This window comes from Megalobrama amblycephala, linkage group LG5 (genome assembly GCF_018812025.1).
Source record: "Megalobrama amblycephala isolate DHTTF-2021 linkage group LG5, ASM1881202v1, whole genome shotgun sequence".
Taxonomy (NCBI): Eukaryota; Metazoa; Chordata; class Actinopteri; order Cypriniformes; family Xenocyprididae; genus Megalobrama; species Megalobrama amblycephala.
The window spans coordinates 21,560,304-21,581,502 of NC_063048.1; the positions used below are offsets into that span (position 1 = coordinate 21,560,304).

General features: G+C 35.7%; 1 protein-coding gene and 1 long non-coding RNA gene across 4 annotated transcripts; one reads left to right on the top strand and one right to left on the bottom strand.

Annotated features, from left to right (window-relative positions):
- Window positions 1–502: 502 nt before the first annotated feature.
- Window positions 503–20,711, top strand: slc18a2 (solute carrier family 18 member 2). 3 transcript variants are annotated; one of them, XM_048191208.1, is made up of 16 exons: window positions 503–649; window positions 940–1,112; window positions 2,396–2,732; window positions 3,278–3,336; window positions 3,520–3,603; window positions 4,187–4,279; window positions 4,992–5,081; window positions 5,293–5,336; window positions 10,312–10,372; window positions 10,876–10,971; window positions 12,839–12,917; window positions 13,721–13,772; window positions 14,226–14,289; window positions 14,973–15,092; window positions 15,216–15,349; window positions 18,256–20,711. In XM_048191208.1, exons 2-16 carry the CDS (start codon window positions 980–982, stop codon window positions 18,358–18,360), a joined length of 1,551 nt encoding a protein of 516 aa, XP_048047165.1. In that variant the 5' UTR covers window positions 503–649; window positions 940–979; the 3' UTR covers window positions 18,361–20,711. The 3 variants fall into 3 exon arrangements, with proteins under 3 accessions (XP_048047165.1, XP_048047167.1, XP_048047166.1); XM_048191210.1 differs by lacking the exons at window positions 503–649; window positions 940–1,112 and adding an exon at window positions 1,844–2,181; XM_048191209.1 differs by lacking the exons at window positions 503–649; window positions 940–1,112 and adding an exon at window positions 1,845–2,120.
- LOC125268760 lies at window positions 10,541–10,991 on the bottom strand. Its single transcript, XR_007184961.1, has 2 exons — window positions 10,855–10,991; window positions 10,541–10,778 (listed from the first exon to the last, which is right to left on the bottom strand). It is a non-coding gene; the product is annotated as an uncharacterized LOC125268760 (long non-coding RNA).
- Window positions 20,712–21,199: the final 488 nt, after the last annotated feature.

Below are 21,199 nucleotides of genomic sequence, written 5' to 3' on the forward strand. Positions count from 1 at the left end.
GATGCCGCTGTTGTAAAACTGTTGCAAGAAGAGAATGATTTCTGAAAACAGCTTGGTATCCGACCGATTCTTGTTTAATGTTAAACTCAACAAGTGATTGCAAATTTCCCTCTGTAAAGTCAAGCTGGCTAAAACAACAGCATCGCAATCTTAAAGCACATGTCTATACGACCGTGGGGACTTTATTTATTATTAATATGAACATAATATAGCCTTTAAAATGAGGCTGCTCGCTGCAGAGACATCTCTGAATGAAATTTGGGCAGAGCTAGAAGGTGCAACCACACCCTAACCCTAACCATAACTCTATTCTTCTATCCATTATCTTCACAGAGGTGGAGCTGGATGTCAATTGGCTCTGCAGAGTGAGTAGCCTACCACTTGTTTAAAGAACTATAGAACTTTCAAAAGATCTCATACATATGTTGAAACATATTTAATACTCTATTAAATAGAGTAACACATAAAAATAAAAGCAGTAGGTTAAATAAAGTGCTCCCGCCTTTCTCATTCGTCCGTGGCACAGCAGCACACCCCATTTGAGTCCAGCGTGACGTCAAACAGCAGTCAAGCAACTAAAACGCTCCGCATCCAGCGTGCCTTTCACCCGGGATCTGACAGCAAAGCTCAATGCAAATGTGCTTATAAGGTAAGAATTTAAACCATAATGCATATTATTCATTAGCCTATAGATATTTAGACTTAGAAAAAGCAGGAGAAAGAAAGAAAAGACTATTGTTGGTAGTTTATTATTTTCAGAGAGCTTCAGTGCATTAATTTATATATATAAAAAATATTTTTACTTTGATATGTGCCATATTTCTCTCATATTAGTAATCATACACTGAAGTTCTGTTTTCACAGTATCAATGCACAGCCTATTTTTTCATGTTTTTATGTCACTGGAGGCTTTTGACATTCGTTTTCTTACTGTTGCAGGATCTCTGGCTCGCTCTCTTGGCAATTGGATTTAATAAAAATGGGACTATTTGATGCTCTTAGAGATTTTAGTTTATTAACATGGCTAAGAGAAGAAAGACAGTCTCGGAGGCTGATTCTGTTTATCGTTTTCATTGCTTTGCTGTTGGACAACATGCTGTTGACGGTGGTCGGTAAGTGCTACTGTTGCTCACACCTGTTACACAAAACACACATATGATGCAGACAGAGTGAACATCCCTCACAGTGACTGACCCTGTTCATGCAAACACTGCGTATAGACTACACATATGCATTTTAGGCTACTATTATCACATATTAGTCTGCTGACACATTTAATATTAAATATCTGTAAAATTCACGATTTAATTAGATATATGTTATTATAAAATTGTACATTCTGCATTCTAAAAATGTGAATTTAAACCAAACTTAAACGTTTTTAAATATTGCACTTCTGTTTTCTTCTTTGTCAAAAATAGAGAACTGGGCAAAACCAACTTATAATTCCCAGTAATGGGCTTTTATGTGAATAGAAATAAAATCAGACCATTGAAATTATCAGTTATTTCTCGATTAAAATATGGCGGGTCTACTAAAATAACATAGACCTATAAATGATTTGCATATATGTTAATTCATTAATTCATTTTAAAACAATTTTTGCGGTACCAATTTAAATGAATTGTTTGATTTAAATTCTTTCAAAAACTTTATTTGCCCGTATTTTTAAAAAGTAAAATGATAAATCTGATAACACGCTTATGATAGAAAATGAAATACGTTTATCTATCCTAAACGATTGTTTTCCCGTATAAAGTAAACTAAATTGGCGGCTGCATCAGTGGCTGCAGTTGATCTGAATTAAGGAATCATGTCCTCGAGCGCTGCCAGAGCCTCGTCCGCGCGCGCACTCATTAAATGTGACAGTGACGCGCGCTTAACTGTCTGTTTGTTCTCACGTCCGCGAGCCAAAAAAACGGGCACGTCAATTAAGCCGGAAATAGACGCTATGAATATGGCGTTTGTGTACATACAGATGGAACCAGGCGAAAACTGAACCTGTCGCTCTTTAGCACAAGTGTTGAATGAAGAGTCTTTCGAGTGTTATCGTACACAGTGTCCCTGTGGGTTATTTGTTTACGCAGGATAATGTCAAACGCATCTAACGGACACAAAAGGTCAAATGTGGTCTTACACAGCTAGATAAATCGCTGCACTTCACTTTTTTTCAGGCAAATGGTAGCTTATTTATTTATTTAGCTGTCTAAAACTGATTTCTTGAATATTATGTTTTAAGAGTAGGCCTGAGAAGGTTGGATTACTTACAGTGAAACCTCAAAAACGAAGTATTATAAGCCTATGATATAATTTACGACCATGTTTAAACAAATCGTTATTGTCGATTGGTATAATCTCTGTCTTGTCCTTATTATTATCTCTTTCCTCTCTGTAGTGCCTATTATTCCAAGCTACCTGTACACAGTGGATGACGAGGCCGCTCAGGTGGTCCGGAATCACTCCATGTCCCCTCTTTCTCCATCTGGCACCTTCCAGAGCATTGTGTCTTTGTACGATAATACAACACGCCTGACAGGCTTTAGCCCGCAGATGAGTACTGCTGGCCCAGTGACCCCGGCCCCTACTTCTGTGACACCCCCTCGGAATGGGTCAGACTGCCCCAAAGCAGATGACCAGCTTCTGAACGAGAACGTGAAAGTGGGTCTGTTGTTTGCCTCTAAAGCAACAGTACAGCTAATCACTAACCCCTTCATAGGGCCCCTAACTAACAGGTGGGTTAAGGCAAACCACACGTTTAAGAAAGTACAGCAACTAGCATTTCTCTCAAAAGGAGCATGAGATTGCATGACGTGTGTGTGCAGTGAGTGTAAATGGGGTGTAAGTAAGGTGAATATTGCAGTGCAATTCTTTTTCTGCCTCTGTAGTGTGATCACTCGTGCATGAGCTGTCACCCCTTCGCATGCTCAGATTTGGCCAGTCCAGTTTAATTCAGCACCGCTGCATTGAACGGATCCCACTAGAGCTTTGCAAACTCCTGGGATCAGTCAGCTGTAATATTTTGTAGCAATGTACAACACTATTAGTGATACACAAAGTGCTTTATTAATTCACAAGATGTGAAGCAGAGGCAAAAACTAAACAAAAAGCATTATATATATATGATAATATAATTACATCTTAATAAAAGATATCAACACTCCAATATGTAACACAGCTTCCTCACACAAGTTCAATGTTTGTGGAAAAATGATGGTGGAAGGTTTTTAAGTTTCATATGAGGAGAGATATTCCTAAATCATTTCTTATCTAATTGCAGAATAGGATACCAGATCCCAATGTTTGCTGGTTTCTGCATCATGTTTGTTTCTACCCTCAGTGAGTACATGAAATTTATTTCTAATGTTGTTTTCAACATCAATCTCACTTCTGAGTATCTTTATGGAAAGAGGGGAGAATATGCCACATTTTTATAAAATGCATGATTTAAAATCTGATGTGTCATATTTCTGTAATAAATACATCTGTTTCTCTTCTGTCTGTGTTTTACTCTGTGTGAAGTGTTTGCGTTTTCGTCGAGCTATACGTTGCTGTTTTTGGCCAGATCTCTACAAGGTGTTGGCTCTTCCTGTTCTTCTGTGGCAGGTAACAGATTTTGTGAAACGTTGCATTAGATTTCAAAAGGATGCTGTCAAAAGCTGCAATGTAATGCTTTATGATACCATATTTAGTGCATAATTTGTAAACCCGAGTGCACTAAAACGAATTTGACTTTGATGTTCTCAGAACTCTGCATGCATAAAGCCACTGTTAATGTTAATGGTGTTCAGGTGCCGGTGTACAATGGACCCCGCTTCCATTGAAAGATGTGTAAAGCCTTGGATCTAGATTACACTATAACTGACTCTTGCAACTCTTGATTAGTTCTTTCATTGGACGGATCATAATTTATTGAGTGTATTTGCTAGAATTTAAAAGGCTAACATCGTAAGCAATCAAATTAGCCTCAATCTTTTAAAAAAGTTTGAACACAGAATTCAAACTTACACCCAAAATGAGCATTTACTAAGAGATAAATGTGAAAAAGCAAAATAAATCGAAAATATTTTACTGAACAAAAAATAGTAATATAAATAGACAAAAAAAAGGTTTCTATCGTTCTTCTTGAAGTAGACATTTTGCCCTTTGTCGCTGACCTTTACCCTCTGTACTGTTTTTCATTATGCAGGTATGGGGATGTTGGCAAGTGTTTACACAGACGATGAGGAAAGAGGAAATGCTATAGGAATTGCCCTGGGAGGACTAGCCATGGGAGTTTTGGGTGTGTACTGTATGTCTAGGATTTTTCCATATTTTGACCTGCAGTTCTTGGTTTGCACAGGTACCACTGGAGATCTTGATAGAGTCCTAATACTAATCTTACTCCTTTGAGCACATACAAAAAAAGAGAGAGATGTTAAGTTGGGGGTTATGCATAAAGTGCCCTTGAGTTTAAAATCGGGAGTCAAAACTTTAAGTGCCTTGTTTAAAGCCCAGGAGCAGTGGTCAGAAGAAATGCCCTGAGTGGGGCCTGAACCTGGTGCTTCCCGTTAATGGTGTCATGCTTTAACCACTGTTACAGGATGTTTAATCCTTGATAGTCCATTATTTTATTCATAATGGCAAGTAAAGCACTAAAATGTATTTGATCCACTGGATGAGAGCTATCTTGCAAAACAGTAAGATTAAATTTTGCATTTGTCATTAAAGTGTGCTCATACTGTACCATAATCAAGTGGAAAAATGGAGCACAATAATTTTGATTAAAACCTATAAAACTATATTTATCCAGATAGTTCAGACTCAAAACACTTTATTTTTTTACTGTGGTTTGGTAACCTTGATTATGTAAACTGTTATACGGGGCAATTGGCATTGGATTTGTGGCCTGTGATTTTCAAAGTAAAGATACTAAGTTTGAAGTGCAGTGCTTGCATAAGTCTGTGAGCCATTAATCTTGACTAATATATACTGTATGTGTGTATGTTGTGCAGTTGGCCCTCCGTTTGGCAGTGTCATGTATGAGTTTGTCGGTAAGACGGCTCCTTTCCTTATCCTGGCAGTGCTGGCGGTGCTTGATGGAGGTGAGTGAATCAATCTCTGTTCTTTAAGCTCTCCAACATTTCAAAACAATGGGAATGGTGGAATCAGTCGCAAACCTTCATGTTATTGTGACACAAATGTTTAATTAAATGCTGGTGACAGAAACTCGTAATGGAGTTTCTGATGCTCAACAATATTTGCTTCATATCTGATGTGTATGTGTTTTTTTCTTCTTCTCATTTTCATGAGCAGCTCTGCAGCTGTTTGTGCTTCAACCTTCGAAGGTTGAACCAGAGGTGAGTACAGTACCTTCTTTCCTGATCTGATCTAACCATCTGTTTTCCAACACTAGTTTTTGGGGGTTTAGCAGTGATATATAGTAGTAGGTAAACAATCACCTGAAGGTCAAGCTCTGCATTCGGAAGGATTTGTGTGAGAAAAAATGAAGAATGTGTGTTTAGGTGTGAATACTTGGGTTTTATAACTCCATTGTTATTTACATTGATATTTAGGATTCAATGGCTCGGTTTCACAGACAGAGCTTAGATGATTAAGCCTTAGTTCAGTTAGGGCATTTAAGTAGCTTTTATAAACGTGCCTTATAAAAAAACATTACTGATGTGCATCTTGAGACAAAACAATGGCACTGACTTTAAGATTGCTTTCAGTTGAAGCTGCTCAAACATGCATTTTAGTCTGGGATAGATTAAACATTGTCTGTGAAACTGGAGGAAAATGTCTTTAATGGGATAATATCCTGAGAAAGAGAATTGCTATGACCTAGCAATCAATTACCACAGCCTATTTATTAATCATGACTTGGGCTCAGTTTTATAATTGCTGACGTTTATAACCGTAATGGGAAAATGTAACCTCAACAAGAACTGAATCTTTATATGGGATTCCTCTTGTGAGAACAAGCTTTGGGGATATGTGCGTTTCGTACTGTGATTGCTCTAGTCTTATCAGTAACAGGACTAGAATGACTTGCAAGGGGAGTTTGGGTCTCTCACGCTGGGTCTCTCAATGTGTGACAACTAATTGTTTGGGGCCTGTGATCTTCAACGAGACAATACGCAGAATTAATTAACCTGGTTAGGGCAGTACAATATAGCTTACAGTTTATGTTTGTGTAGATTGTACTGCATGTTGATAGCAATGTGTGTAGAGGGTCAGTGTATTAGGAGTAATGTGTATGTGTTCCTTGGTTTGCGTCACAGTAATGGGAATTGTACAGCGGAGTGGCTGATCCAATCAAAGGATGTCTGACTTTGATCAGTGGTGCTGATGGGTATCAGTTACTACGGAGACCCCAAGCCCCTACAGACAATGTGTGTGTATTTGTGTAGCTACTTTTCTTTGGGTGATTTGTGAGTTTTTGTCATCTTTCATGAGGAATGAAGAATTTAACCCATTGTTTTCCAGAAATAAATAAACTTAAAAAGAAAACTAAAGATATATATATATATCTGTCAGTTAGTGATGTAAAATAGTAACCAAGTCAAGTGGAGCTAGACATATCGTGCTGTAAAAGAACATTTTAAGACAACAAAAATATTAGAGTACAAATGTCCTTCTGCAGGCTCTCTAAACTAATTAAACATACACTAAGAAAAGCTCTCACATGGCCAATTATGTGATATAAAGATTAATCTATATTTTCAAAATATCTTTCTTTGGTCATCACAGCACAGTTATGGACCTGTCATCTCAAACAATCAGTCAAATTGTGCTTGGACATCAGTATATTTATGCTCAGACAGATCCTTTAGTACCCCCCTTGTCAATATCAATATCCAACAGGATTATGGGAAAGAATAGCTGTGAGTGACAACTAATTGTTTGGGGCCTGTGATCTTCAACGAGACAATACGCAGAATTAATTAACCTGGTTAGGGCAGTACAACTGAATGTGACAGGGTGTTTTGAGTGGGATGCCATGTCCACAGAGGAGCAGTATGTGCACTGAAGTGGAGTAAAGAAGTGCTGATTTAATGAAGGGAATAATTGTCAGTCGTTGCCTGGTGACTGCTCAAAAAAGAAAAAAGAAAATCGCCTGAAAGAGTGTCACTACGGACATTTTTCCCAATACACTGTTATGATATCCTAACTAGATTATCAAATTTTAAAGCTGAAGTGTGCCACTAACATCATAATGACTGGTTATTTTCAAATAGATTGCCCCATTCGCCATAGTGATGGGATTTATGGCTCTTTGAGGGGATCCGGATCTTCGCAATCCGTTCCTTTCAAAGAGCCGTTCAAAAGAACGGCTCTTTTGGCTCTTTTTAAATATTTAGTCAGTTTTAAGAAGCCAGCTTGGGGGCATCTCAGTTTATCCTGGAAATAATCACTGGGAGGAATGATGAGGTGAGATTTGTAGTCAAATAATTAAAACTCGGATATCACACACCAATATCTGAGTTTGAATTATTCTGAAATATTGATTATTACCTCATTTGTCATGTGTGGACTATATTCCATAGGGTTGCACAAATCCCTCTGCTTAGACAGTGACATCACTATTTTGGATTTACCTTTAGTACAAAGTGTGTGTGTGTGTGTGTGTGTGTGTGTGTGTGTGTGTGTGTGTGTGTAAAGCTACGTTGACTTATGTTATTCATACAATACCTACTCACAAATAAACATCAAAAACAAAGCCGGCTGCAATGAATTTCTGTGCAAAACAGCTTTTACTACAAACACTTCCACACAAGAACATTTTGATAGAAAACAAAAAATATTTAAAGTAGATAAAATTAGAATAAATAAAATGGAAATGTCTACATACTACATACTATTACTACTGTAAACTTTGTTTACACGTCATGGCTCCGCTCCTACCCAATGACAGAGGAACGCAGGGTTTTTTTCCACTGGAGTACTCACGTGAAGGATGCGTGCACAACTAATAACTAATATCATCACGCTATAAAGGGTTGGCCTGCGCTGGGTGCGCCCCTCCCCCTATAACTGTTCTGTCTCGCGGAGGAGCTCATTTGTGTGCATCTGTGTGAAACACGCATAGGAAAAAAGAACGACAGAAAGAACGGCTCCCCTCCAGCCGCGACTCGGCTCCCATCGTTCATGTTTATGAGCCGTTCAAAAGAATCGGTTCGTTCGCGAACGTCACAACTCTAATTCGCCATTGGTTAAGCAAACAAATAGTAACGCCCCCAAATTCACTCCATTGGTTGAACCAGTGTCGCTGTTAAGATGCTAAACAAACAAAGAAACGTTTCAAATCAACCTAGAAATTATGGTAACACTTTACAATAAGGTTCATTAGTTAAACATTAGTTAATGCATTAACTAACGGAAACTAACCATGAGCAATACATTTGTTACTGTATTTACTAAACTTAGTTAACGTTAGTTAATGAAAATACAGTTGTTCATTGTTTGTTCGTGTCAGTTCACAGTGCTTTAACTGTTAACAAGATTTTAATAATGTATTAGTAAATGTTGAAATTAACATTAACCCTTAAATGCATGTCTGTTTCTCCAATCATTCTTATATATTCGGGTCTTTATCGACCCGGATCTATATCTAACATGGAAGGATCTCTACCTGTCGCGATAATATAAAACTCCTCTGATATTAGAGTAACAATTACAGAAGAATAAAATAAATCATATTTTTTACCTTTTGGAGCTTGAAAGGGCTCGGGTTGAGCAGATATTTTATGCCATCATCACTGTCCTCGTCAGAGCTCATTTCCCAGTAAATTCAGCAAATAATAGGCTATTTTTATGTTTGAGGTCACGAATATGAGCCCATTCGCGATCTCAAACGTATTCTCAAAACGATATAATTTTCAACATCTTCAAAATCAATATTTCGATCACTAACAGCCTTACCAGATCCATCCAGTGACAGTTACAGTCATATTTGATTGCGTTCAGTACTTGCTCTGCAGTAAATCGCTGAGCCATTTCATGTTTTTCTTATTATTTCGTTTTTTGTCTGAATGAGTCGTCACTTCAGCATTGTGTATCAGACATTGCCACCTTGTGGAATAAAGGTGAATTGCACTTATTCCGTCATCTAAGATTCATTTATTGTTGTGCAGAAAAAATATATGTACGCTTATACACACCTCGGGTCGTTAGCGACCCTATACAATTTTTTTTTACAGAAAATGAATACAAAAACAGGCATTCTTTTATAATTTTATGATTTTTTTTTCTTGTTATATACTTTATAATAAATTGATTGAGGAATACCAAGAAGGTTGATGTCTAACTTTAAAAAATGAACGAGGAGGAGGGTAGTGAATGACGTCCCGGGTCACTTAAGACCCGAGGTATGCATTTAAGGGTTAACAAAGATTAATGAATGCTGTATAAGTGCAGTTCATTATTAGTTCATGTTAACTAATGTAGTTAACTAATGTTAACTAATGAACCTTATTGTAAAGTGTTACCGAAATTATTTACTCATTGTCTCTATGTATTATGCTGTGATGAAGGAAGCTATTTTAACAGTGAAAAAAAAATATACACGTCATCTTTTAATCACATACTCTAATTGATATTTTTCTTTTGGCAAAACAGTCATAGCTAAAGTTATTTCTGAAATCTTTCACTCTCTTCAATAAATGTAGCCTAGGCATTCGCCCTAGAGATGCCACAATTCCCACATCAATATGGAGAGTTAAGGCTGGTGTATTTTGTCACTCACAAAGTTGTCTGTGATCTTTTCACTGATCGCTTAGAGGTGTCATAAAGGGAACAGAATGCGAATGGGGCATTATATATATTGTTTTGTGTGACTCTCAAGTAGCCCATCTCCATGGGAACTGCCGTGGTGACTAGGGTGAGATTCTTCAAATGGCATTATACTCACTGACGTACATCCCTTTTTAAAAAAAGCGCCTGACCTTAAGCCTGGATTGTTAATGGAATGAGATCAACCTCTAAATAAATACATAATATATATCCTACTAAATAAAGTAAACATTTAAAATCAAGATATTTGGCTTTAATTAAGAAAAACATAGCAGAAAGTTTGTTTCTATTGAACATTTCTTTTGATTTTCCCCATAGGAAAAATGGGTGACTATGTTAATTGGAATTTGTTTTTTGACACTGAAGACTATGTTCCTAGTATATGACATGTTTTTGACTTTGACTGTTTGTTTTTCCCCCTGAATGACCAGGGCCTCATGGAACATTGATGTTAAGGGAAATTTCTTTGTAATTAAAAAGAAAACTGCAGAAAATGTTTATTTTAATGAAAATATATTTGTTTTTATTTATTTTTACCAGAACCAAAAAGGAACTGCACTATTTACCCTCATGAAGGATCCATACATCCTCATCGCAGCAGGTCAGGCCAGTAAACACAAATAAACTCTTAATTCCTACTTTTAAAAAATAAAAGTGCAAACCTTAATATCTATGCATAAATCACAATTTATGCTTGCATTCATATTATCTGTTCAAAGGGGAATGTTTTTGTTAAGAATGCATTCATATCTGTGTGTTTTTGGATACATGTAAAGAAAGAAACTAATTGTTCAGTCAATTATTTGATCACTGGTTGTGTTTTAGGGGTTGTGACACTTTCAAGAGGGTCCTCTTTCTGTGAGAGAAGAATAAGAAAGTGTGTACATGAGAAAGAGAGAGAAGGAGAGTTAAGTGGTCAAGAAACACATCTGTGTTTGTCTCTGCCTCCCCTCCTCTCCAATTACAGTGGCCTGAGTGCAGGGGCAAGATGATGCTGTTTATTATATCTGAGAAAGGAAAAGAATTGGTGCTGAGGGAGGGGGGACAGAAAGAGGGAATTTTTCAGAGGATGAGTCCACTTACCCTCCTCATTTTCTTTTTCAGGTTCCATTTGTTTTGCTAACATGGCCATTGCTATGCTGGAGCCGGCTCTGCCCATCTGGATGATGGAGACGATGTGTCCCAGGAAATGGCAGCTAGGTTGGAGAATGTGCCTCTTATTAATGTACACACTTACACATTTCTTCAATTCCTGTCTTTCCAAAGGAATTGTCACTGTTGGCAAGATGGAAAATAAGTCATAATTTAGAATGAAAGATGGACAAAGAGAGAGAAGCAGCAAATAAAGGCGAAGTATGTTTTATAGATTAGTACATTAATATTACATTAGAAGGAATAAACATGCTAAACATGGTGAATATCAAGAAAAATGTCCAGGTGGTTATTTACAGAAACATTATATTTTCTTTTGATTTTTTTTTTACATTAAAAATGTATTATTTTTTTTAATTTTACATTTATATGATTTAATTAATTATTAGCTTTTATTCAACACAAGGCTCCCCTGCAGTTCACTTACAAACCCCAGTTTGAGAAACTCTTGCTATAATGCAAAAATAATGTAATATAATTGTAAATTAACATATATTAGTACATATATAAGTACAATTTTAGGCAAACATCATATTGGTATTTATTATACTGAACTTAATTCATTGTTGTGAAATGATTTGGCATGAACTGGATGATTTTCATTATTGTATTAATGGGAATGAATTTTTTTATTATGGTAATGAGAATTTTAGGGTTAAATGTTTCTTTTTTTGTCATTACAATAATATTAGGTCCAAAAACTTAATTTAACTTAATCTTAATGCAAAAATGTATTTATTTATTTATTCATTCATTCATGACTGATTTCTTAGTGAGATTTACATAATTGCTGATAAGTATTAGGAAAAATAAATTTTTAGGTATCTCTCGAGCTTTTGTGAGTGAAGGGATTATTTGCCAGACATTGTTTAGAAACTTAGTAGGTAAATTCTTTCCACATACTCCCAGAATTGTGTAAAGAAAAAGTGGCAAAACTTTACATTAAAGTCTCAATGGTTAACATTAAAGGTGCTACAGAGGATCTTTTCATCGACTGAGAAACCAAAGACTGTTAGTGAGTTTTTTAAATGAGCGCATGCGTAAGAACAACAGTCGTTTATGTGATAATTGCGTAAACGATTGGCTGATGTTTTTAAGGCCCTACCGTCATCGTGCACTGATGTTTTTAAGGCCATCATCGTGCACAGATGATGTATATTAATATTATTCCTTTCAGTGCACCTAATAAATAGTCTTTTATCAGTTAGTAAAGACAGTTTCAAGTAATATTGCAAAAACGTATAAAACAAAACATCCTCTGTAGCACCTTTAATTAAAGCATTAACTAACATAAACTAACAATGATCAATATATTTTTTACAGCATTTATTAACCATTGTTAATGTTAGTCAATAATAATGTTCATGTTTGCATTAACTAATGTTAACAGATACAACTTTGAATTTTAATATTGTATTGGTAAATTTTGAGATTAACAATAACTAAGATTAATAAATGCTGTAGAAGTATTGTTGATTCTTAGTTCATTTTAACTAATGTCAACAAATGAAACCTTACTGTAAAATGTTACTCTTCAGTAAACTCTTGTTCTCCATATAGAGCCCTTCACACTCCACTCTGTAAAATAAACAGTTAGTGTCTTCTGGGTTTCTCCATGGTTTCCCTGCTGTTTACGAAGCTTTGATAATAAAGAGAAAGAGAGAGAGAAAGGAAAGCAGAGAAATAGGGCAAGTGAGAGCTGGCAAGGGAGTGTCTTTGGTCTGGCAGGATATTGAGGTGTCATTGGCAGGCAAAGGAAACGCAAGAAAGCTAATGAAAGAGAAGGAGCGGGAGAATGAGAGAAGCAGCTTCATAACAGCGTCTGTGAGACGAACAGCAGCTTTGAGATCAAACTGATATTGTGTCGTCTTATCTGAGCTCTCCCTCTCTCTCTCTCTCTCCTCTCTCCTTTTAGGGGTTGCATTCGTGCCAGCCAGCATCTCATATCTAATAGGGACCAACATCTTTGCCGTTTTGGCTAACAAAATGGGGAGGTAGGAGAGGGAAATTAATTTTTCCCCTACTTCTCTTTCCTTATCTTCCTCCGCTCTGCTATCAGCTTCCTCTGTTTTGAAACAGCTCTAAATGAGTTTCTGTCGCCAGATTTTGTATTTGTGTTTTTTAAGCATCAGTCTCAGTATGCTGTTTGTTTGTTTATTGTATACTATGCTTATAATGAACCACAAGAACTTATAAGAGGTGTATACATGTCTTTAATGTCATGTCTGCAGGGTCCAAAATGAACTCTGTCACACCTGCCAATGGCCAGTGAATTGAGAAAATGATTGGCCATAAATATTTCTTTCTGTATTTTTTTTTAATTAAAGTTAATATATATAATTGTTTTTCATTCATTTGTAAAAGAAAATACAGTAATATTGTGAAATATTATTACAATTTAAAAATAATGGTTTTCTATTTGAATATATTTTAAAATGTAATTTATTCCTTTATTTTTTTATAAATTTTCAGCATCATTACTCCAGCCTTCAGTGTCACATGATCCTTCAGAAATCATGCTAATATGCTGATTTGATGCTCAAGAAACAGTTATTAATGTTGAAAATAGTTGTGCTGCTTTATATTTTCTTGTTTTGTGGAGACGAGATTAATTTTTTTTTCATATTGCTTTGATGTATATAACGTTCAGATTGCATTTATTTGAAACAGATTTTTTTTGTCACATTATAAAATGTCTTTACTGTAACTTTTGGACATTAGTGTATATAATTTTTATATATTGCTTTGTTCACGTCAAACAGACTATCATTCTTAAAGTCTCTCGCTCTCTTTTTAGATGGCTGTGCTCACTTATAGGGATGCTACTGGTTGGAATCAGCATTCTCTGCGTAAGTTCTTCTAGACTAAATCTGTCAGGATTAACTTTCCTCAGAAAGTTTCACACAACACCTGTGAATATTTCAACACCCTATCTTTCTGTATTTCTAATAGTGTTGTGGATTACAGAGGCCTAAAATATTTTGTTACCCACTAGCTTGAGGGCTGGAAAGAAAGTTTATTTTGAAATTAGAGCTCTGACTCTCTTTGCCCTGGACATATCCTGCTTAGCAGGAAGACAGACTGTCCTCTTATAGATGCTTATCAGATTAGACTGGAAAACAAGTTCAGATGAGAGTCAAGTACACATTTGTACTTTTGCTTATGGAAAAAACATCATGGTTTTAAAAAAGAATAGAAACGCTGTTCTCATGCTCTACAGAATGCTGTTTTTCACATAATCGATAATAAGTTCAAGAAATATATAGTATGCCCTGTATTGAGCTCTTCTAATTGTCCTACAGGTGCCTCTTGCAAAAGACATATACGGACTCATTGTGCCAAACTTTGGAGTTGGATTTGCAATAGGTGAGTATAAATAGAAGTATTCATAGTTTTCAGTCACATGACGGGAGCTGAGACCTGGAGGGCAAAACATCCATAGAACTGCAGCACAGGCCTGTCAATTTTCCATCTGTTTCAAGCCACGAATATTTAGATCACCTCTCAAAAGAAGAAAAACAAAAAAAAGTGAAGTTTTGAGCACTTGTTATGATTTCCACTAATGTGAAAAAACATTTAAAGCGCCTTAATGTACTTAAACTGATATTAAATGATCAAATTCAGTATACACCTTATTAATGATGCATACTGTATACAGGCTAGCAGATAAGCCCAGAATATGAGCAATATTATCTAAATGGCAAAATGTTTTCTTTACAATGGTTTTCTATTGAAAAACGCTTAATGAGAAACCGTGCGTTGCGTTTATACTCTGGGTTCATTTGCATACCTGTAGCCTACATAATATTAATCATCAATAATGCATATATTGAATTTGGTCTTTTAATATCACTGTCTTACTACATTAGTTATTAGTGCAAACCATAAAAATGACTGGAGAGCCTTGTTTTTGTCCTATAAACATCACATGAAAACTATGAATTGATCATTTTCCCTATATCATAATTTCCTAAAATATTATTGAACTGTGTTAATATAACTTACATCAGACCCACTGTAAGAGATAGTTCATATCTTGTCGTCTGCAGGTATGGTGGACTCTTCGATGATGCCTATCATGGGTTACCTAGTAGATCTGAGGCACGTGTCTGTGTATGGTAGTGTGTACGCCATTGCTGATGTTGCCTTCTGCATGGGCTTCGCTTTAGGTAATGAACGAAATGAAAATTCATTTTAATTCTAAATGCCTTCATTAGTTTTCATTAATTAATTGTAATTTCAAATTGGAAGTTTTTTAGAGGAATGTGTTAATGCTCGTGTCTGTTGTGTAGGTCCATCTGCAGGCGGAGCGATCGCACGGAGCATCGGCTTCCCCTGGCTCATGACCATCATTGGCATTATAGACATCCTGTTTGCTCCTCTCTGTTTCTTCCTGCGAAATCCTCCTGCCAATGAGGAAAAGATGGTCAGACCCCACCATATGTCATTCGTCAATTACATTGTAACATACATTACATTCATTCCAATCTACTCAGTTTCAAACACAAATATGAAAGCAGTGTTATAGCTGATATTATCCATTTCCATATTTCCAAGTAAATTTCAATTTGCAATCCATTTTACATAAATTGTACTTTAAATGTTACATATTTCCAAGTGAAACAGAATATTTAATGAGAAAAAAAATGTAGGGACTATATTTTTTATCCAAAGGTAACTGCTTGGATGATGGCTGTTACAAAACAGAATGGAGCCAGAGCAAATGCATATTTGTTAATAGTGTTTAAATAGCTAATATGATCAAAAAGTTGAGTCGGAAAAAACGACAAGTTATTTTAGAGGAAGTGCAAGTTATTATATTTTGTTTAAATATTACAAAGACAAACCATGCACCAATGAATAATTTACAAAAATCCAGGACAATGCATTAAAGTAAAAAGCATCCATGGGGGTTTCTAAAATAAGCTGAAACAAACATTACACTGCATTTATTAGTAGATTCTGGTGAATACAGTCCAACTGTTTCAATCTTAGCTGATAAAAGTAAATTATTAACTGTGAAAACAAGTACAAGCAAGTGCAATCTTTGATATGTTTTATTTGCACTTGTATGTATCCTGGCTCATATCCATATTCTCTTCATTACTATCATTATTATTATTATTCCAATAATAATCATACATTTACTCTCTATCTGGCATTCACATACACTTTCATTTTGATTTCATCCCTAACTTCATGTCACTGACCTCATAGAATATGACTGCAACAGGAAATTGTTACATAATAGATACAAATAAAAACTGCCCTTAAGCTAAGATCAAAGAGTGATGCTGATCCAAACAGACTCAAATGCTATGTGATCAAAGCCAAGCATCATGGTCTTTCTTTCTCAAGAGGAGCACTACACTGCTCCTGAAGAGCACTAACATGCACACGCACACAAGCCACATCTGTACGCCTCTGTGCTTACGCACTCTTTATCAAAGCCTCTTTCAATCACAGTGCAATAAACCCACCATCGCTCACTATCAGGGGCGTACTGCGAATGAGACGAACCCCGCACACAGCTGATGAAATCATGCACAAGTGTTAAATATTATCGTAAAATTAAATAATATTGTTGATAGAGACAGTAAGGTTGTGTTTAAAGTGTTAAATACTTTACTATTTATTTGTTCTGTAAAAGTCGTCCAGTTTATATAAAATAAAAATGTGAATAAACACTTTTCAAATTGACAAATAGATATCTAGAATAGCTAACATTTTAACCCTCTGGTGGTGCTCTTTGGTCATTTTTGACAGAAATTTTTTCGTTTTGTTTTTCGTTTTGAATTTATTAATCGGAATGGTACAAAACTCGGTAAAGGTTTTGGCACTTGATATGTGTACAAAAAAAATATCATGGACATGATTCGAAAAGGTTTATGGTCCTGAAAAAAATAGTCACCCTTGTACTGTTTATGGTCAAAAATATGGCCACATTGGAAATGAATGGGAAACGCATTTCACCTAGTGGAAATGTTTGGTACTGCACCCAAACAAAATCTTACTGAAAGTTAATTTTTTGAGATTTCAACCTCAGATTTGGAACACAACTTCTTTAGATTTATGTCTTTGATTTTCTCACAGTTTTAGAGTAAAACATTTCATATAAAATTTTAAAATAGTATTTTTGTGCATTTTGCATAAAAATAAACAAACTTAAAAAAAAAGTTCACTTTAAAAAACAAAACAAAAATCACTTCAGCAACAATCTGCCAAGTGACGTCTTTAATAAGAGACCAAACTTAAGTCTGTACTCCAAAGCATTCAAGATTTATTTAAATTTCATTTTCAGGTCTAGGCTCAAAAAGTGAATAAATGGATTATATATAAATTAGTACCATAAAATTTGCCTGGAAAATCCAGCCTCACCACTGTACCAGCGGATGAGTCTGGTCCATGAATCAATTCGATTTCTAGGGCGGAGCAAATCCGAGCAAACAGGAAGCGGAGTAAACCAATCAGAGAAGGGCAGATATGACGTTAGCAAAGCGACAAGAGAGTCAGCAGCGAAAAGTAAATAATTAATGTGTTTTTGGTAATTTAAAACTGAATTCACGGCTGAATAGAACAAACTCTCGGGTCTCGCGTGCGCAATCTTTGTTGATATTGAAGGGACTTTCGCCGCACTAGAGTGACACTGAAATAAACGAATCTGATTGCACGGTACGGTTTGGAGTTGACTCGAATCGCGAAGAAAGGCGGACTGACCAGACTGATATATCTTGTAGAAGATATATCAGTCTGGCCTTGCCAGGCAACCATAAAATCCCCTAAAAATACAAAATATTTAATAAAAAAAAAAACATTATCAAACTAAGTAGGCCTACATAGATTTCACTGAAATAATTTTTTTTTGACTACCATGTGAAAAGCACCAGAGGGTTAAACATGAATTTAAATGATTTATTATCTATTTATTTGCTTTTTTTTTTTTTGACCAGTGACCAGGCACTCCTGGTCCTTCATAGCTGCAGGTGTACAGTGGATTATTAGCTTTGGGGATTAAAAATGTATATAATTTCACATCATATAAATGAGACAGAAGTGATTCTGTGATTCCAGATTGAAGCTCTAAAAACTTACTTTCCATCTGTACACTTCGGTTTCCGGCCTTTTGTGCACACAAATCCATAATCAACATTCAAGCGTGTGATACATTGTTTCCTGCACATATAATTCTTGTGTAAATACATATATGCCGAGTAAGGCTGTGTAAACCCACAGTATATTTGCTTTGTTTGAATGTGGAGTAAGATCACTCTAGATAGGTGAATGTAACCGCATAGGCTGTGAGGTGATGTTTCTTATATCTGTCTTTTTCAGGCCATTCTAATGGACTCTAACTGCTCAATGAAGACCCGTTCCTACTCCACCCAGGGCTCCAGCTACCAAATGGGTGATGATTTTGATCCTGAGAGCCCTGAATAGGCCTCATCAGTTCAAAGCCCTCAGCAATGTATGTCATCCAGAGTATCTATTTTGTTGTATGAAAGAGGAAAACGACAGACTTTAAAGAAAACCACAATGCTGATTTGTAAGAATGTCCCATATCTGTCCCACGCTGTCCTGTGGTCGTGATGGTCATGTTATTCTGAAGCAAACCAAAGTTGTTCTTGTCGCTGTTTGTTCTCAATGTAGGAGAGGTGAAATATCTAACCAACAGCCTTATCGATATGGATAACATTTGTATTTGAATCAAAAAGCCGGATTTGAGAGAGGGAAATATTAACTACGCTTTTTTTCGACACAACACTCATGTTTTCTAATTCAAATTCAGAAAAGGCAGTTGAGAAGTTGAAATATTCATTCAGTATGACTTAATGGACAGATTTATTGTTTGCCTGTGGTGGACAAGTATGGTCTTCATCTGTCGGTCCTGTTGAAGTCTTTTTCATAGGCGTAAATGTCAGTGAAGGTGCATTTGAGTCAGATAAACCTTGAAATGGGCCTTAAAATGTTGCCATTCATATCATAATCAGTTCAAAATACATATATTATAGAGAACAGCTACAGGACATTTTAGGCCAATTATTAAAACTTGATTGCTGCAAATCTGGTACATTATTTGATTGAATTGGTGTGGTTTTCATTTAGACTTTTGAGAGGGCAGTCTGAGATCTTGCATTTGAGTGTAGAACCTAAGCTTAACACATTTCAAGATTTTTTTTTGTGAAAAAGCAAAAGGTCTGACAGCATCAGATAATCAAGCAGAATGTAAACAAGTCCTACTGTCTCATTCTGTTTGTGTGACTTGCGTGATGTCCGCTGAAAATGATGTACTGTACTATCAAAGATGAGCCACAGTCACATTTTGATTACACATGGTGACAAGCTGTTTCAGTTTAGTTTAATAAAGAAAAGTAAATTATTGCTGTAAAGCATCCACATACTTTAGGTACTTTAGATTATATTTTGCTTTTAAAGTGTATATAGTATATATGTATATTTATATATTTTAGTAAGCCCTTTGAATGTGCTGGAATGCTAATATGTTCATTTGTAAAGAATGCCTCAATATTGCTCTATTGCTCTTTCCCACTGTCATTTTTGACTTTTCATTTTTTGTTCTTCTGCTTTGTTTTCTTTTTTTTTTGCATCTAACAAATTTGTTATTGATCTTTTTAAAAACTGAACTGGCTGTGAAATGAAACATGGCCTTGAATTGAGCTTCTTAAATCTTAAACGCTTAAAGCCATATTCAAAATTAGTGGGGTTTTATCAAGACTATACATATTTTATTTAGTTTATTGGATAATTTAGTTATTTTATCCAATTATAGGTCTGTGCAGGTCAATGTTTTTTATTATTATTTTTTTTTTTAAACAATACAAATGCATTCTATGCCTTAAAATTAGACAACCTGCTGCAAAACACCATTTAATGGCAAGTTTAGCTATAAATGTGTTTTAGACCCTATTCTTCATATACTAACAAGATAAATCACAGGATAATCTAATAACGAAAATATGTCCCATCTTTTGTTGATGTTACAATCAAGATGTGGGCTAAACTGGTTGGCTTTGGCAGAAAATGATCTGACTCGTACAGGTAAAATAGCGAGGAAATAAGTCTTTAAAACTGCTTGACCCTCCTTTATTTTCTTTGGCATCTATGTACTGAGGGGAATGGGTTCTTTTATTGCCCACAGGAAAATGAAATCATGGATTTGATAGACCGCATGTTTTCCTCTGGAGCTACAATCAGTTTAACGCAACAGTTGCTACCAGAACTAGCCTTCGAGAAAAATCACGTTAGCTCAACTTTAAGTATCTGCACAACTGGAGGTTATTTGTGTTGATGTGAGGAGCAGTGTCCTGCTGCCAATCTGCTATCGTTGCGATAAAAATTGGCCAGGGACACTGCACAGATTCCACTCACAAGTTCAGATTTTTAAAAGCCAACATAACTGCGAGGTGTCTAGATTTGTAAGTGTGCTGCCAATGTTTGTCAGGTTACCGAGTTGCAGAGTGTCCTTTAATCTCCATGTCATTTTCTAAACTGTTTACCCAGTAAGGTTTAGGAGTATTATGTAATTTATTTTCAAATAGTTTTTTTTTTTTTTTTTAAATCAGAAATTAGTGTATGTGCCAATGTCAGTGTGTGCCTTCAGACTGGTCTGTCCTGTTTGTGTTTAAACTATATCAACTAGGAGGTTGAGCTGATGGTTTTATATCCAGTGTTTGGTATGGTGGTTAGGTTTTAAATCAGCTTTAGAGCTCTGAAGGTAATGTGTGTGTGTGACCGCAACAGAAAATAAATGTTTAAAAAGATGTAATGTTTGTTTTCCCCGAATGATCTTCATCATTTTGCAAACAAAACAGTTTACATGATTGACAAATCATTTTAGCTTATATAATACTGGCATGAAAAGAGAACCTGCTAGAATGACAATTCAAGACTGCATTATCCAATGAAAATCCAATCAAATCGAACTTTAATATGGTCTATTGATTTAAAAAGATGTGTTGCTTTACTCAATAGGCCCAAGGTTTAAATGTGTTATTTCCTGGTATTGATTCTGCAGTGTGGCAATCTTGTTAATGGGTCCACAGACTAACAGAATGCCACCTGCTCCCAACCGTCTTAATAATAGCTAATATTATGAACATTTAGTTTTAGATAATCCTGCAATCAGTTCACAGGGTGTTTTTTGTTTTGGAGTGATTGTTTATACATTTTAACCCAGTAAATGTAAGAGGTTTAACCCAGTAAATGTAAGAGGTAAGAGGTTGTTCAGACGGATGCTTTTTTTTTTTTTTTTTTTTTT

Bases quoted from the DNA above. Each gene is read 5' to 3' on its own strand.
- slc18a2 (XM_048191208.1), top strand. From the start codon at position 980: ATGGGACTATTTGATGCTCTTAGAGATTTTAGTTTATTAACATGGCTA. The intron at 1,113-2,395 runs GTAAGTGCTACT...TCCTCTCTGTAG, and splicing joins CATGCTGTTGACGGTGGTCG to TGCCTATTATTCCAAGCTAC. The intron at 15,093-15,215 runs GTAATGAACGAA...TCTGTTGTGTAG, and splicing joins CTGCATGGGCTTCGCTTTAG to GTCCATCTGCAGGCGGAGCG.